Source organism: Chrysemys picta, chromosome 3 (assembly GCF_011386835.1).
Source record: "Chrysemys picta bellii isolate R12L10 chromosome 3, ASM1138683v2, whole genome shotgun sequence".
Classification (NCBI taxonomy): domain Eukaryota; kingdom Metazoa; phylum Chordata; order Testudines; family Emydidae; genus Chrysemys; species Chrysemys picta.
In genome coordinates, this window is record NC_088793.1 from 204,667,401 (window position 1) to 204,683,919 (window position 16,519).

The 16,519-nt window shown below is 47.6% G+C and overlaps 1 protein-coding gene across 4 annotated transcripts in view; it reads left to right on the top strand.

The window, feature by feature from the left end:
- The first annotated feature begins 633 nt into the window (after positions 1–633).
- The window catches only part of KIZ (kizuna centrosomal protein), a 90,967-nt gene continuing 75,081 nt past the window's right edge, over positions 634–16,519 (top strand). For 3 of the 4 annotated variants that reach the window (XR_010599990.1, XM_065589838.1, XM_065589837.1), the window contains exons 1-2: positions 634–872; positions 13,625–13,687. Coding sequence is in view for 3 of the 4 variants with exons in the window: in XM_065589838.1 (XP_065445910.1) it covers positions 766–872; positions 13,625–13,687 (170 nt within the window). In the remaining variant the exon portion in view is untranslated. The remainder of the gene's footprint in view (positions 873–13,624; positions 13,688–16,519) is intronic. The other variant, XM_024110685.3, reaches the window with a different exon arrangement.

The window sequence follows — 16,519 nt, forward strand, 5'->3', positions numbered from 1 at the left end:
AGAATCATAGTTCACAGGACATGGAATGGGATGACTGGGCGAAGCCACCTCCAGGGAGCTCTGCTACCAAGCTGTCTGCAGACTCAGGCAAACGTTACTACTTCGGTAACACTCGGGGCACGTTTTCAAGCTAACCTCCCGCATAGGGTGACCAGACAGCAAAACTGAAAAATCAGGACAGAGGGTAATAGGAGTCTATACAAGAAAAATCCCCAAATATCAGGACTGTCCCTATAAAATCTGGTCACCCTACTCCCCCACCACCGAGAGGGTTAAAGGGTTAAAACCATAATTGGGCTTTTTAGATGGAAACTGAGATTCTGGGATGTAATCCTATGGCATGGATTAATGCCCCAAAACAGGCCCTTGGGGCCGCTATACAGGGAAGAGCCATAAGGACACAGTGAGGGGCAACAATGCTGGGGTGGGGGACACAGCTGGGGGGGGCATCACTTTCTTTTCTTCCAGCCCTGGAGCCACGTGACTAAGGTCTGACAATGGCCTTTGTGAGGAACCTGCCCCCCCGCAGCAAGGGACGTTGGGGGCGGGGCTTATGGACAAGCGAGGGGCGGGGCCTGGGCTCCACTTCCACTAGGGGAGGGAGGGAGAACGAGGCCCTGCCTCCAACGGGGGGCGGGGCCTGGGCCTGGGCCGCGGTCGGGACTGAAAGCGAGGCTCCTCTTCCCGCCCAGCTCTTCCGGGGTCCGCTCGGCCGCAAGGCATGCTGGGAGCCGTCGCTTAGGACACCGGTGTAAACAGGGCGACATGTGCGGGGCGCCCGGGCCCGGCGCCGCGGGGGGATCCCGGCGCCCTCAGCCCGGCGGCGGCTACTGCGCGATCCTGGGCAGCCTCCAGCTGCGGCTCCGGGACAGGTGAGGAGCCGGGGTCGGCGCTGCCTGCTCCGGGCCCCGCCGTACGCTTCACCCCGGGCCCGGGGGGAGCCGAACCAGCCCGCCCGGCGCTGGGGCCGTGTCTGCCCCTTCGCCCCCTTGTCCGTCGGTCCCCTGCGAGCTTCCCTGTCTGCCCCCGTGCACTGCCCTCGGGTGTGTCCGTCCGGGCTCTGCCCGACTCCTCTGCCTGCCCCGTGGTGTGTCTGTCCGTCCTTCCCCCGCCCCGTCTTCCTGTGCCCCCGTCGTCTGTCTGTCCGTCCTTCCCCCGCCCGCCCCGTCTTCCTGTGCCCCCGTCGTCTGTCTGTCCTTCCCCAGCCCCCCGCCCGCCGCCCGCCCCGTCTTCCTGTGCCCCCGTCGTCTGTCTGTCCGTCCTTCCCCCGCCCCATCTTCCTGTGCCCCCGTCGTCTGTCTGTCCGTCCTTCCCCCGCCCCATCTTCCTGTGCCCCCGTCGTCTGTCTGTCCGTCCTTCCCCCGCCCCATCTTCCTGTGCCCCCGTCGTCTGTCTGTCCATCCTTCCCCAGCCCCCCCCCGCCCCGTCTTCCTGTGCCCCCGTCGTCTGTCTGTCTGTCCGTCCTTCCCCCGCCCGCCCCGTCTTCCTGTGCCCCTGTCGTCTGTCTGTCCTTCCCCAGCCCCCTGTGCCCCCGTCGTCTGTCTGTCCATCCTTCCCCCGCCCCATCTTCCTGTGCCACCGTCGTCTGTCTGTCCATCCTTCCCCAGCCCCCCCCCCGCCCCGTCTTCCTGTGCCACCGTCGTCTGTCTGTCTGTCCGTCCTTCCCCCGCCCGCCCCGTCTTCCTGTGCCCCTGTCGTCTGTCTGTCCTTCCCCAGCCCCCTGTGCCCCCGTCGTCTGTCTGTCCGTCCTTCCCCAGCCCCCTGTGCCCCCGTCGTCTGTCTGTCCGTCCTTCCCCTGCCCCCCGCCCGCCCCGTCTTCCTGTGCCCCCATCGTCTGTCTGTCGGTCCTTCCCCAGCCCCCTGTGCCCCCGTCGTCTGTCCGTCCGTCCTTCCCCAGCCCCCCCCCGCCCCATCTTCCTGTGCCCCCGTCGTCTGTCTGTCCATCCTTCCCCCGCCCCATCTTCCTGTGCCACCGTCGTCTGTCTGTCCATCCTTCCCCAGCCCCCCCCCCGCCCCGTCTTCCTGTGCCCCCGTCGTCTGTCTGTCTGTCCGTCCTTCCCCCGCCCGCCCCGTCTTCCTGTGCCCCTGTCGTCTGTCTGTCCTTCCCCAGCCCCCTGTGCCCCCGTCGTCTGTCTGTCCGTCCTTCCCCTGCCCCCCGCCCGCCCCGTCTTCCTGTGCCCCCATCGTCTGTCTGTCCGTCCTTCCCCAGCCCCCTGTGCCCCCGTCGTCTGTCCGTCCGCCCTTCCCCAGCCCCCCCGCCCGCCCCGTCTTCCTGTGCCCCCGTCGTCTGTCTGTCCGCCCTTCCCCAGCCCCCCCGCCCGCCCCGTCTTGCTGTGCCCCCGTCGTCTGTCTGTCCGCCCTTCCCTAGCCCGTCCCGTCTTGCTGTGCCCCCGTCGTCTGTCTGTCTGTCCGTCCTTCCCCAGTCTCCCCCGCCCGCCCCGTCTTCCTGTGCCTCCGTCGTCTGTTTGTCTGTCCGTCCTTCCCCAGTCTCCCCTGCCTGCCCCATCTTCCTGTGCCTCCGTCGTCTGTCTGTCTGTCTGTCCTTCCCCAGCCCCCCCCCCGCCCCGTCTTCCTGTGCCCCCGTCGTCTGTCTGTCCGTCCTTCCCCAGTCTCCCCGCCCGCCCCGTCTTGCTGTGCCCCCGTCGTCTGTCTGTCCTTCCCCAGCCTCCCCCGCCCGGTCTTCCTGTGCCTCCGTCGTCTGTCTGTCTGTCCGTCCTTCCCCAGTCTCCCCTGCCTGCCCCATCTTCCTGTGCCTCCGTCGTCTGTCTGTCTGTCCGTCCTTCTCCAGCCTCCCCTGCCCGCCCCGTCTTCCTGTGCCCCTGTTGTCTATCCGTCCTACCCGAGCCCACTCTGCCTGCCCCGTCTTCCTGTGCCTCCATTGTCTGTCCGTCCTTCCCCAGTTCCCCCTCTGCCCGCCCCATCTTCCTGTGCCCCCGTCATCTGTCTGTCCATCCTTCCCCAGCCTCCCCTGCCCGCCCCGTCTTCCTGTGCCCCCGTCGTCTGTCTGTCCGTCCTTCCCCAGCCCCCCCCGCCCCGTCTTCCTGTGCCCCCGTCGTCTGTCTGTCCGTCCGTCCTTCCCCAGCCCCCCCGCCCGCCCCGTCTTCCTGTGCCCCCGTCGTCTGTCTGTCCGCCCTTCCCTAGCCCCCCCGCCCGCCCCTCTTGCTGTGCCCCCGTCGTCTGTCTGTCTGCCCTTCCCTAGCCCGTCCCGTCTTGCTGTGCCCCCGTCGTCTGTCTGTCCGCCCTTCCCCAGCCCCCCCGCCCGCCCCGTCTTCCTGTGCCCCCGTCGTCTGTCTGTCCGCCCTTCCCTAGCCCCCCCGCCTGCCCCGTCTTGCTGTGCCCCCGTCGTCTGTCTGTCCGCCCTTCCCCAGCCCCCCCGCCCGCCCCGTCTTGCTGTGCCCCCGTCGTCTGTCTGTCCGCCCTTCCCTAGCCCGTCCCGTCTTCCTGTGCCCCCGTCGTCTGTCTGTCCGTCCTTCCCCAGCCCCCCCCGCCCCGTCTTCCTGTGCCCCCGTCGTCTGTCTGTCCGTCCGTCCTTCCCCAGCCCCCCCGCCCGCCCCGTCTTCCTGTGACCCCGTCGTCTGTCTGTCTGTCCGTCCTTCCCCAGTCTCCCCTGCCTGCCCCGTCTTCCTGTGCCCCCGTTGTCTCTGTCCTTCCTTCCCCAGGTTCCTCAACTGTCTGTTCCTCTGTCACCATCAATTGCATGTTTTTGCTGTTCTGTCTGACCCCTTCCTCCACAACTTCCCTCTCTGTCTGTCCCTCCCCGGGCACCCTGTTCACCTCCCCACCTCCAGCCTCTATTTGTCAGTCTGCCTCACACACTGTTGTAGACCTCTAGCTCCTCCTATCCATCTGACTTCCCTCCTCCTACACTCACACCCCAAAGCTGGCCCTAATAAATAGCAAGTCCAGCGAATGGAAATAAACAACATAGAGACTAAATCGATCATAACCAAGCCGCTGTTGTAAAACCACTTAATGTTCATGTTGTCTTAATACTGTCCCAGTGTTATGTATTTATGTAACTAAGAACTGGTTATTCGGTGGACAGTGCAGATTTGGGACTGAGAGTTCAGGAAGGTGATGTCTTTGGCCCCGGCAGCTTGTTCTGTGTGGGTGGACTCCTTTGGTAGTGGGGGCCTCACAGAAGTCAGTTGGATACTGCATAGACACCAAGCAAGTTTCCGAGCCAGGGCCTAAGAAGGGATCTCTGAGTCAGTGAGAGTCTACAAAAAAGTCTGATGGCTACTGCACTAAGTAATGTTCCTGTATTTGGTAACCTAGCACAGTGCCACGGTGTTTGTTGCACATGCAGCAGGAGAACATCTGAATGCAAACTTAAAAAGACCTCATTTGAAAAATTGGGGCGGGGGGGAGAGTCATTAAACCACTTCTATTATTAGGAGTGTTTAAAACTTTGTTTTTTAAACAGAACTACATTTTGGCCTAAATTGCTTTTAAATGTCTCAAAAGATGATACTTCTGCCAATTCCTTTTGTTTTATTATTTCATTTTGAGCAGTTATATTTTTGCTGTTGAGTGTGAAGTACGTATACAGATTGTTAAATTTCTTAAGTATCAGAGGGGTAGCCGTGTTAGTCTGGATCTGTAAAAAAGCAACAAAGAGTCCTGTGGCACCAAAGACTAACAGATGTATTGGAGCATAAGCGTTCGTGGGTGAATACCCACTTCGTCAGACGCATGACGTATTCACCCACGAAAGCTTATGCTCCAATACATCTGTTAGTCTTTAAGGTGCCACAGGACTCTTTGTTGCTTTAAACTTCTTAATTATTTAGCTTTTTTAACACCCCACTTTTGTGATGTGTAGGCTGGTATTGTGAATAACATCTATAACAGCTGCTGATCTGTTGCTGATATTCTGAGCTTTTCAAGTGAAGTGGCACTTTGACTTGGCCCTATTTTCAAAATGGTACACCACTGTGGAAGCAGAGAAAGAACTGACAGGAAGGGGATGCAATGCATGACAGTTCTTTCTTTAAACAAACAAAAATAGAAACCAACACTTTGAGGACACACATGTGTTTAAAGGGCCATATATATATGTGTGCTTCCGTAACGTAAGTTATTATAATTACAGCCTAAATTAAAAAAAAAAAATTAGTGATTTTAGGTGCCCTTGGTTTTTGGGTCACAGCATGACACACTTTAAAGGGGCATGATTTTCAGGAGATGCTGAAAATCCGGATTTTTTAAGGTATTTCTGGTTGAGGCACCCCAAATAACTAGTCACTTTTAAAAAGTTTGGCCTTTAGTAATACCTCAATCTGTGTGAAATGAATTGATCGTCTCAGTTACCTACTGGACAAGTGTGTGCATTGCAGGAAACACCACTACAATTGATTAGCAGGTGGTTTTGGCAATTTGAAAAGAGAGATCATGGAGTCTGAACAAAAACGGTCCCTTGAGAGCACAGAGTCACATTGATGGAGCACTGTTGGGAAGTTTATATTGCTGCTGTCTATGCCAGAGGTTCCCAAACTTTTTACTAAGGCAATCCACCAACTGCATTTTTGTCTTTTTGTGACCCACTGTGACACTCTGTACCTCGGGGAACACCCAGCACCCCCATGTTCATCCTTGTAAAATGATTGTGTGGTATCCAATGCAAAGTTTGTCATGTTGGGTGTCATCAGAAGGCTCATGATGCACTGAGCATTGTTGTTATAGTGATGTAATAGTAATTGTTGTTACAGTAATGTTATAGTTATAGGTTGTAATTTCATATATAATTATGAGTCTCTGAAAATGTATCTTCATGGTTTAAAATAAGCCCAGGCAAAAACTCTCTAAGAGCAGAGGGGCAGTTCACACCTCATCAAGGCAGGTATGGGACAAACCCATCCCAGCCTCACAGGAACAAAGGATGCTGGCCTAGGCAGCAACGAAAGCGTCTGTTAGACGCAAAGCCAAGAGGGAAGAAAGAAAACGATAAAAGGGAGAGACGTTTGCCATGCTCTTCCTCTCTCTCTTTCACCTACATCTACAGACACCACACCAAGCGACTGAAGTGCTGATCAAAGGGGAGAGCCTGGCTGAAGGGCAACCAGCCAGCCTGTGGTGAGAAGCATCTAAGTTTGTAAGGACATTGAAAGTGTTAAGATCAGCTTAGAATGCATTTTGCTTTTATTTCATTTGACCAAATCAGACTTGTTGTGCTTTGACTTATAATCACTTAAAATCTATCTTTACAGTTAATAAATGTTTGTTTGTTTTACCTGAAGCACTGCGTTGGTTTGAAGTGTGTCAGAAACTCCCCTTGGGATAACAAGCCGGGTACACATCAATTTCTTTGTTAAATTGACAAACTCATATAAGCTTGCAGCATCCATAACTGGACACTGCAAGATAGAGGTTTCTAGGGTTGTGTCTGGGACCAGAGATATTGGCTAGTGTCATTTGATTGCACAATCCAAGTTGCAGCTTGCATGCCCGAGATTGTGCGTGAACAGCCCAGGAGTGGGGGTTCTCACTGCAGAGCAGAGTAAGGCTGTCTCCCAGAGTCAAGGATTGGAGTGACCCAGCAGATCACTGGTTCAGATAACACCAGGGGAACGTGTCTCCCACCATTAAATATATGCACTCTCTGCCCCAGCACCTGAACCCTAATTCTGACCCCTTGTGGAAGGGGGCTGGGCCTAACTATTTCCAAGGCAACTAGGGCCAGATTTTTAAAGGTATTTAGGCTCCTAAAGATGCAGATAGGTGTCTACTGGGATTGTCAAAAGCAGCTATCTGCATCTTTCGGCACCTGAATACCTCACTCAGATTTGGCCCAGCTGCCATCTGTCATGACAGAGGGATGGCTGGGCTAAGCTTGAGTGGTGCTGTGTCCCCATGCACCAGCTTACAAAGCCTGGAGGGTGAGCCTTTAAAAATCTGACTCATGGGGTGGGGGGAGGGATAGCTCAGTCATTTGAGCATTGGCCTACTAAACCCAGGGTTCTGAGTTCAATCCTTGAGGGGACCATGTAGGGATCTGGGGCAAAAATCAGTACTTGGTCCTGCTAGTGAAGGCAGGGGGCTGGCCTTGATGACCTTTCTGGGTCCCTTCTAGTTCTATGAGATAGGTATATCTCCTTATATGAATAGTGTAGAAGAACCTTTTTAGGGCTATCCAATTGAGTAGATTTTTAAGCACAGTGTAGATCAGGGATCTCAAACTCAAATCACCACGAGGGCCACATGAGGTCTAGTACATTGGCTCGAGGGCCACACCGCTGACACCTTTTCATATACAGATACAAAAGCCCCCCCCCCCCCGGCCCTGCCCCCACTCCACCCCTTCCATGAGGCCCCACCTCTTCCCACCCCTTCCCCAAATCCCTGCCCCTTCTCCACCTCCTCCCCTGAGCGCAGCAGCTCCCCACTCCTTCTACTCCCTCCTGGAAAGCATTAAGCACCGCCAAACAGCTGTTTGGTGGTGGGAAGCGCCTGGAGGTAGGCAGAGGAGCAGGGACGTGGCGCACTGTGGGGGAGGGAGGACGGTGGCTGAAGGGAGCTTGGCAGCCACAGGAAATAACTCTGGGGGGACAGGGAACTTGGCGGGCCACAGCAAATAACTCAGCAGGCTGCATGTTTGAGACCTGTGGTGTAGATGTTCATGAAAGCAAGATAGTGAGACTGGATATAATAAGTTGCTTCAATTAGAAAGTGTTTCTGGATTTAAAAAATCCACCGGTCCAAGATCTTAGTGGTAATGCAAAACCTAAGTGACAGTAAAAAGCGACAGAGTCCTGTGGCACCTTATAGACTTACAGCTGTATTGGAGCCTGAGCTTTCGTGGATGAATACCCACTTCGTCAGACGCATTCGCCCACGAAAGCTTATGCTCCAATAGTCTATAAGGTGCCACAGGACTCTGTCGCTTTTTATAGATCCAGACTAACACGGTTACCCCTCTGTTACCTAAGTGACAGTATTTACTTGTAGCTAGCATATCATAGCCTTAAAAAAAAATCTTAACAACTTTACATTTTTCACATCTATTGTTTCTAGTACAATATTGATGTAAAGATTAAAAGCCATGGTCCAAGTCCTTGGCCAAGTGCCTTCCTCTTAGCATCACTCTGTAGGGGAAAAGAGGGATGGAAAGCTGGCTTAAAGCCAGGTGGTGATTCCTCTTGCATAGTGGAAACCCCAGGTGGCATAAAGCCAGGAGAGCTGGCTCTATGCCATCTGCTTCTTACATTCTCTCCCTGACCCCACGCCTGCTACAGAGAATGTCGCTGGAAAATTTTATGCTGGTGATCCTGTGCCTTTGAAACCACCCACCCTTAAGATGCTGTCACCAGCTGCTGTAATTTAAAGCAACTTGAAGTGACTCCCTCCCCAGGATCAGGAACAGAAAGGTGGCATAATGTCACTTCTGTCTCCACTCCAGGTCCTGTGCCAAGTATATCTTGGCCAGACTCAGGATATGTCTGAACAGCCGTATCTAGTTTTGCTTTAACAAGATGTCTAAAAAGAGGAATAGCCAGTGGGCCTTCTCCAGTTGTCACATACTTTCCCTCCCTTTCTCCCCATGGCTAAAGGAAATTAAATTAGCGTGTTTGTTTACTTTTGTGTTTGCACTAGCATTGTCAATGATATTAACACCAGTGCTGCAAAGGCTTCTGTTACATTGCCTTTAGGTAGGTCCTATGGGAACACTGGCCATTTCAAAATTTTGTAGTGATTAAGTGGCACTTTAAAAAAATGTTTAGAATTTGAGGATTTTTCTCACTAGATTAAGGCTAAAAGTTTCAAAAGCACCCCAGTGATTTAAGAACCTAAATCCCAACAGGTGCTTTTGAAAATTTTACCCTGTATCTGTAAGTTCAAAGAACGTTAATATTGCCCCTAAATGGCCTGACAGCTTTGCATCATCCTGTAGTTGTTTACATTCTTCCCTTAAGTGGTTGGTTATGTTCAAACATAATATCGGGACAGTATTAAAAAGATATGCGCATAAAAGGGGTCTGCTGCTTGGTTCTGTTTCTTCCCCTCCCATCTTATTTTTGCTGAAGAAAGGAGTTCCAAGTGACTTCCCTTCTCCTCCTTTAAATCCCTCCTCAAATCACATTCTTTTAGTGCGACATTTTAAGAATAAGCCACTAAGACTTGAACATACAATAAAAATCCACCAATTGCATGAAGATTCCTGCCCTCCCTCTCCTCCTCCCCCAGTGTACAAGAGTGTACATGATTGTTGAATGTATGAGATGATATTTTGGATTGTATTGCCTGGTCCTCATTCTCCTAGGCCCTGCACCTTGTATAGTCATGTCAACCTGTGATAACGTGATATAAAATGTTACCATTTGTGTAAGTCACTGTGCACAGGTGTTAATTGCTACACTAGGTGCAAGGTGGTGGAGATTCAAGCCCTTGGTGTCTAAGACAGTGAGCTCATTGGAGGATGGACTGTCTTCTGTATTATGTACAGATCTGAGCATGTTGTGATTACTCAACACTTAAATAATTTTGCATGACAGTTGGTGAGAAGTGGAATCTTCTTATATGAGAGGTGTGAAAAATCAAGTAAATAACTTCTATAGCTAAGTGCTGTACTTAGCATATGGGAAAATATTTAATTGTCCTCTACAACAGGATTTCAAAACTATAGACCTAATAATTATCTTTCCATTTTAACAGATATTTGCATGCACCACACCTATGCAGTTTTGTAGCACAGGCTTTGATATAGCTGTCCCAGTTCACACATGCAGGCAGAAGAACAGTTTGCTAAAGGAGATTTTGACAATAACAACTTTCCTGGAATTGAGAAGTAGAACAGTCATACTGTCTCAGCAAATCATTGTCTCTCTCAAGTCTCAACTGCTCTCTCTGAGAGTGTTAACTTTCATACTTCTGAAGAAATCATACTTTTCATCTTGAAATTTAATCAATTTCTTGCCTAATATAAGGTTCTTTGCCTTATTTTAGAGCAGTATGAGGAGATTGCAACTTTGAGGCGTCAGGAAATATTAGTTTTTCAGCTGGAGCTCAGTGCAGCCTTGTGTCCTCCACTTTAATGCTCCCTGAACTGGCCCCCCCAAGCAGCCCTACACTAGTAAGTTTAGATGCTACTTTGGTTGTGAAACACTGATTAGTCAATATCAGGATGGCAAAATAGGCAACTGTAAAACAAATCGATCTATCCTACTTCTATGGCACTCGTTACTGTTGTATGCGAGCACCTCACAATCTTCTAGGTACCTGTTCTTACAACACTGCATGAGATAGGGGAAGTACTATTATCCCTGTTCTATGGATGGGGACTTGAGGCAGAGAGTTTAAGAGCCTGTCTATTCGCAAACTTAGTTTGCAGCACATGGGGGTGTAAATCTACCCTGTACTAGCCTGCCACACACCGTGTCTATGTGGACCCTGTTGCTGCACACTAAAAGCTCCCTAGTGTTCTTTGATTTACTCCCGTTTCAAAATGGGGTAGGTCAAAGTGCATCTGGGAACTTTTTAGTGTGCGACAGCAGCATCCACATGGACACTTACTATGTGGCAGGCTAGGGTGGGGTAGATTTACACCCCAGCTTGCCGTGCACTAAGTGTTTGTCTAGACAAGCCTTAAGTGATTTGCCCAAGGTCGCACAGGAAGTTTGTGTCAGAACAGGGAGTTGAATCTGGGTCTCCTAAGTCTCAGATTTGCACCCTAACCACTTGATCATCCTTCCTCTCTAGAACCTGAATATTCTGTGTGGCTTGAAAATGATTCCCCTGGACTCACTGGTAGAATGCTCAGGAGTGCTAGTCTTGCCTATTAAACAAACTGTTTTACATTATGGCGAAGAGCCAGTGCTGCATACTGCAAACCGTGTGAGCCAAAGGGAAGCCTCAAGCTGACTGACTTGGTCTTTTACGTGAAAATAAAGGTGTCCTCAGTGTGGCGTGGCTTAGAAAAAGACACAGTAAGTGGTTTGTTTGATGCCACCTGCATTTAAAAAAAATTAGGTATGGGCTAAAGCGACTATCTCCAACTGATATATAGGGAATCAGGTTTGCACCTAGTTTATTAGGCAAAGTTACATTTCAGGCCACTCTAAGCTTTTACACTAACCATTTAGAATTTCCCAGATGATGATACTCCAGATATTGACTATCTGATCCCCAAAAAGCATTTTTGTTTGATGGAACTCCATGAAATGTTGCTATTCACCAAGCTTGTACAGCAAACAAGGCTGAACTTGTCAATCTTGAACATGACAGCAGAAATCTGGAGTGTAATTATTTGCAACAATTTGTAGACTTGATATTTAAAGCCAGAAAAGATTTTGAGGTTGCATAAGATAATTTGGAGTTCTTTCTTTGCTAGATGCAGGGTTAGTAATATAAATCCACTGCAGACTTCTACATCCACTATATTAGACTTTTTACTCATGCAGTATAGTTGTAGCCGAGTTGGTCCCAGGATATTAGAGAGACCAGGTGGGTGAGGTAATATGTTTTGTTGGCCCAACTTGTATTGGTGAAAGAGACAAGCTTTTGAGATTACACAGAGCTCTTTTTTCAGGTCTGGGAAAGGTACTCAGAGTGTTACAGCTAAATACAAGGTGGAACAAATTGTTAAGCATAAGGAGTTAATTCATGTCACAAGAGACCTTTCCAGGTGAAGTGGGCAGCTAACATCACTGCAGTTCTATGGCAAAGGAGGGTTAGAGGGTTACAGATTGTTATAATGAGTGATAAATCCAGTGTCTTTGACACCATGATTTTTAGGGCAGGCCTACACTTGAACTACTGCATCGGTGCAGCCGTAGTGCTTTAATGAAGATGCTCTAAGTCAGTGGGAGGGAGCTTCTCCCACCGGCTTAGTTAATCCACCTCTGTCAGAGGTGGTAGCTATGTCGGCTGGAAAAGCTCTTCCGTCAACATAACTCTGTCTACACCAGTGCTTAAATTGGTATAACTACATTGCTTAGGAGTGTGGATTATTTACACCCCTGAGCGACATAGTTATACCGAAGTAATTCTGTAGTGTAGACCGGAGCTAAGTATCTAGCAAAATTTTGAATTTAAGCTTCCAGGCTTGTCTTTTGTAGGGGTTGTGCAGATTTCCTTTGAGGATGGTGGCCAGATCAGATCTGGAGTGATTGCTTTCTGAACAGTGTTCACCCATGGGTGACATGGCATTTTTGTCTTTTATCATTTTTCTGAGAGAGTTCATTCAGAAGCATAGTGATTGTCTACTGTCACCCACATAGTTGTTACTGAAGCATTTGCACTAGATGATGTACACCACAGGTTATGATAGGCATGTGTTGAAACCATGGATTTTGAAAGGTCTGTTGTGGGGGATATTGATCATTGTAGCAGTGGAGAGAGATTTGCAAGTTTTGCATCTATTATGGCAGGGTCAGGAACTGCTTTGAGTTGGTATATCCTGGTCTGGGGGGGAATCTTGTTTCTGATGGCAAGGTTGCTCCTGGAATGAACCCAGTCCCTCCATGCACAAGTCTTAGCTGTGTGATCAGCTCATCATCTTCACCCTTTGGCCTCTTTTTTTTCTTTTTCTGTTATGCTATTTTTTCTTGATTAAGGTTGTCCATAAACCAGCTACAGAGTTTCTTTCATATCATTTGAAGTATTTGTTTATTTTCCTCGAAGCCCAGTTGTTGCACAGAGGTATTGCTGTGTTCTGTATTTGAATCACACTTATTTTGGTACATTAGTTGTTGTTGGTGTTTGTTGGATTCTCCTGTCGCTTTGATGGATGAGTGTTTAGGTCGTGTTGACTTGAGTTCTGGGTTTATTTGTTTTTATGGCTTCTCACCTGGAAAGCAAGTCCAATCCTGGATTTGCAAATGTGGTTGCATGTCTTGCAAGTGTACTCGTTGTTGGGGGAGGGTTTGAGGCGATGTCCTTACGATGAGCTCTCTTCTCCTTCAGAGACCTCTCATGCCGCTCCTCAAACGTGGACATGCCCTCATGGCACAAATCTCTCTATCTGGGTCTGTCCAGTGCAACAAGCTTTCAGGCTCTAATGTCTATCTTGCATGCTTTCAGGATGGCCTTCAAGGTGTCTTTATACCGAAGGCTAGGTCGACACGTAGAGTAGGTTCCCATGCTCAGTTGACTTTAGAGCACTACTTTCAGTGTATGGGAAACCTCCATGTGGACCGTGTATACAAAGTTGAGTCCTGATGACCAGGCTTTTAGTGCAATGGATTTGGCATCTCTCAAGGACTTCAGTATTGTTTGTCCAGTCACCAGTTTTGGAAGCCCTCCTGTGGGGCTCTGACTTCAGGAGGGTAATGTAGCTGGTAGACCCAACAGTGTCCTATGATTGGTTGATTTGTTTCTTATGAAGAAATAAAACGTAATGTGAGTAAATTTTCCACTGCTATGAGCTAGAAACAAAGAAGCGTATCTATTTAACTGTTAATGTGCCTGGAGAGCATTGCCCAGGATTCACTCTTTATTCTCAAGGGAAAGCTGTTTTGCTGACAGTTTAAGGTCCAGCTGCATCATGGGCCTCTGTTCTTAGCACTGTATAAACACGTAATAAAAATGCTGGTCTCTGCCCCAAAGAATTTATACTGTGTTTTCTTTACTCTTTGGCAGCTTAAGTTGTACATTTGATCATTCTGTATTTCCCTTTTTTTTTCTTTAGTGAAACAAAGAGGCTGGAATTGGAAAGAAAACTGTTTGAGTACAGCAAATCTGATACATACATGTAAGCCTATTAAAATTCTACTTAGGCATTATTTTATTTTCATTAGGACAATGTAGAGATCACTAAATGCTTTTGAAATATCATTGTAAAGTTTGTCAGTTTTTAAAAGAATTTAATAGTCACATGTTCAATATAATATAAGAGCTTATTAAATGTCTGTTTGTTACAGTAGTAGAAAAAGGTGATGAAAAATGCCTTGAGTGTCTAATGAAATGTAACCATATTCTCCTTACTCTGTATTATTATTGAAACTTTGTGTATGACTTCGGTAGACTGACTTTCTGCAAAACCTTGGTGATCTAATTCATATGAGGAAGCTTCAGACAATTGTCATGGAAGTTTACCACCCTGGGCATAAAGTGTAGCCTTTTATGATAACTTAAAAAAAGGATGATATTTTACATGTCCCATAAAAACAAACAGAAACTGTCCCTGAGCAAATAGACACAACGTTCAGCTTTCCAGAATTCAACTTCTTTCCATGACGCATGTGAATGAATCCCATTAAAGTAAATATAATTAACCCATGGACATCAACAAAAGAATATTCTTTCTACAGTATATACTGCCAGGACTAGAAACTAAAAAGTGTGTGCTGGTATGATGGGGTCTATAAATCCCACACAAAACACAGACTGCAAGACCAGCCCTGCCCCGGCTCAGTTGTGAGAAATGTTAGTTATGGAGAGATACACCCTCAGCTGCTTTAGCTAATGAGGGCAAGCCCAAGTATTAAGAGGGAGGAAGAGGAAAGGAAAGAGTAGAATAGCTTGAGACTTCAAGGGAGTAGCAACTCTATCAGACTGAGAGATTTATAACCTCCTGAAGTACAAGGGATGGAAGCGCTGAGGGCCAAAGGCCTTTTGACTCAGTTCTATTATGTTTGTTGACTCTGCCTTTTTTTCTTGTTGATGGGATTTAAGCCATCGTTGTCCAGGTCCTGGACTGAGCCATGATGTTCTAACTGAGGCTTTGCACAAGGCGGTGCCAGTCCCTGCTGATATCTTCTTGTACTTGACTTTTAAATAACCGAAATTAAAAAAACCCAAAAACCACAGCCACCCAGGAAATATATTAATGGTGAGGATAAAATTTTATTTCGATGAAACAGAGATGACTGCCTCTTCTACAGCTTGCATAGTCACAAGTGGGAATGAGCATGCTGTGATAAGAGAAGCACAGAGCTGGGAGTGGAGGAGTCAAAGCATCAGTGACAACTGCAGGAAAAACTACCCTGTAGTATTCACAAAACTTTTCTTTTTCCTACTTCCAGCAGTCATAGGCAGTAAAGGGGAGCCTGGACAGGAGGCAAAAACCGGCCTCTCTTTTAGCCAAATTGAGACTGCTGGCAAGTGTTATTTATGATTTGTATTCTGGTATCACCAAGAAGCTCTGGTCAGAATTAGGATTCCACAGTGCTAGGTAGGCTCTGTACAAACATATAGAAAGACAGTCCTTGCTGTGATGCCTCATATAATACAAATGAAGAATTTTTCTTCTTCAATCTCTTCTGTAAACACATGTATGTAGAACTGTATTTTTGGAAAACGTCATGAGAGATCTAATAACTTATATACTCCTCTGATCCAGAAGATACATCCTCGAAGACTAACTTTACAAATTACAACCCGAAAAATGGTCTAATAAGTGGCAACTGAAAAATATAGAAAATATCGTCCAGTTTTCATGTAACTTTTTCTAGTAGTAAAATAATTAAAGTAGAGAAAAAAACATGTGTAAGTAAAATAGTTTTTAATGGTGAAATGTATCAAATCAGTTCTGAAAGATAACATATAAGGGATTGAAATGCTGTAGAAATGCTCTGTATATACAAAGTGAAATTGAATCACCAAGAAGGAAGAATTAAACCATCACTGTGCATTCTGAAATAAATGATATTACATATAGACAGTTTTGAGCTCTAAGAAACAGTGTTCTACTCATCTAAAATTGCCTTCTGCAGTTGCTCCACAAGCATCCCTCGTGGTTCTGTTCCAATGGGGCACTTCCTTGTCGGACAAACATGTAATGCTAATTTAACCCTCTCTTTGCCTTCCCAAAGTTGAAGCCATAAGAGTCTACCCAGCATGACTGTCCTTTTAAAAATATATATAATTTTAATTAGTTTTTCCAAATCCAACACACATACCAAAATATCAGACTCATCAGAATACACACAGTAAATAAATAGGGTTTGGATAAAGGGAGGGGAAGCGGCATATCTATCTTCAGGGTCTACTTTAATCATAGACCTATTAAAAAAAAAACAGCTCAAATTGCTTTGAATTTTTTGGGCTTTCCCTTGCTGCAGAATGCTAGTCATTTGTTAGCTGCAAGGTCAGTGATCTCACTAAGCCTGGCATTAATATTTGTGGGGATAGAAGTTTCCATTTTTCCCGGAATAATTTTTTAGAAACTAAAGCTGCACGTTGGAACCAGGCTGCCTTGTTACCAGGTAAACTTCAGGTATCAGGAATATTTCCAAGAATGAAACTTAAGGGGAGAACTCCAACTTAGCATCAAATATGAAATTGGTCCTTTGCCTGACCTCAGACCAGAAATTCTTGATACAGGGCACTCCCAAAATATATGCGCTAATGTAGAACCAAGGGAGTTACATTTCCAACAGTGGTCAACATTTTGAGGCCCATTACCATTAGCCTATGTGGGGACCAGTATATTCAAAAAAGTGTCTTTTGGTGAATAAGCTGTAAACTCAGGTCTATACTGTAGGTGCTTTTTTAACATTAGATGCAGTTGTATTCCAATGGACAGAGATAGTTGTGTATCCAAATCTCTGTTCCAAGCAACTCAAATGATCAATCTTTGGCA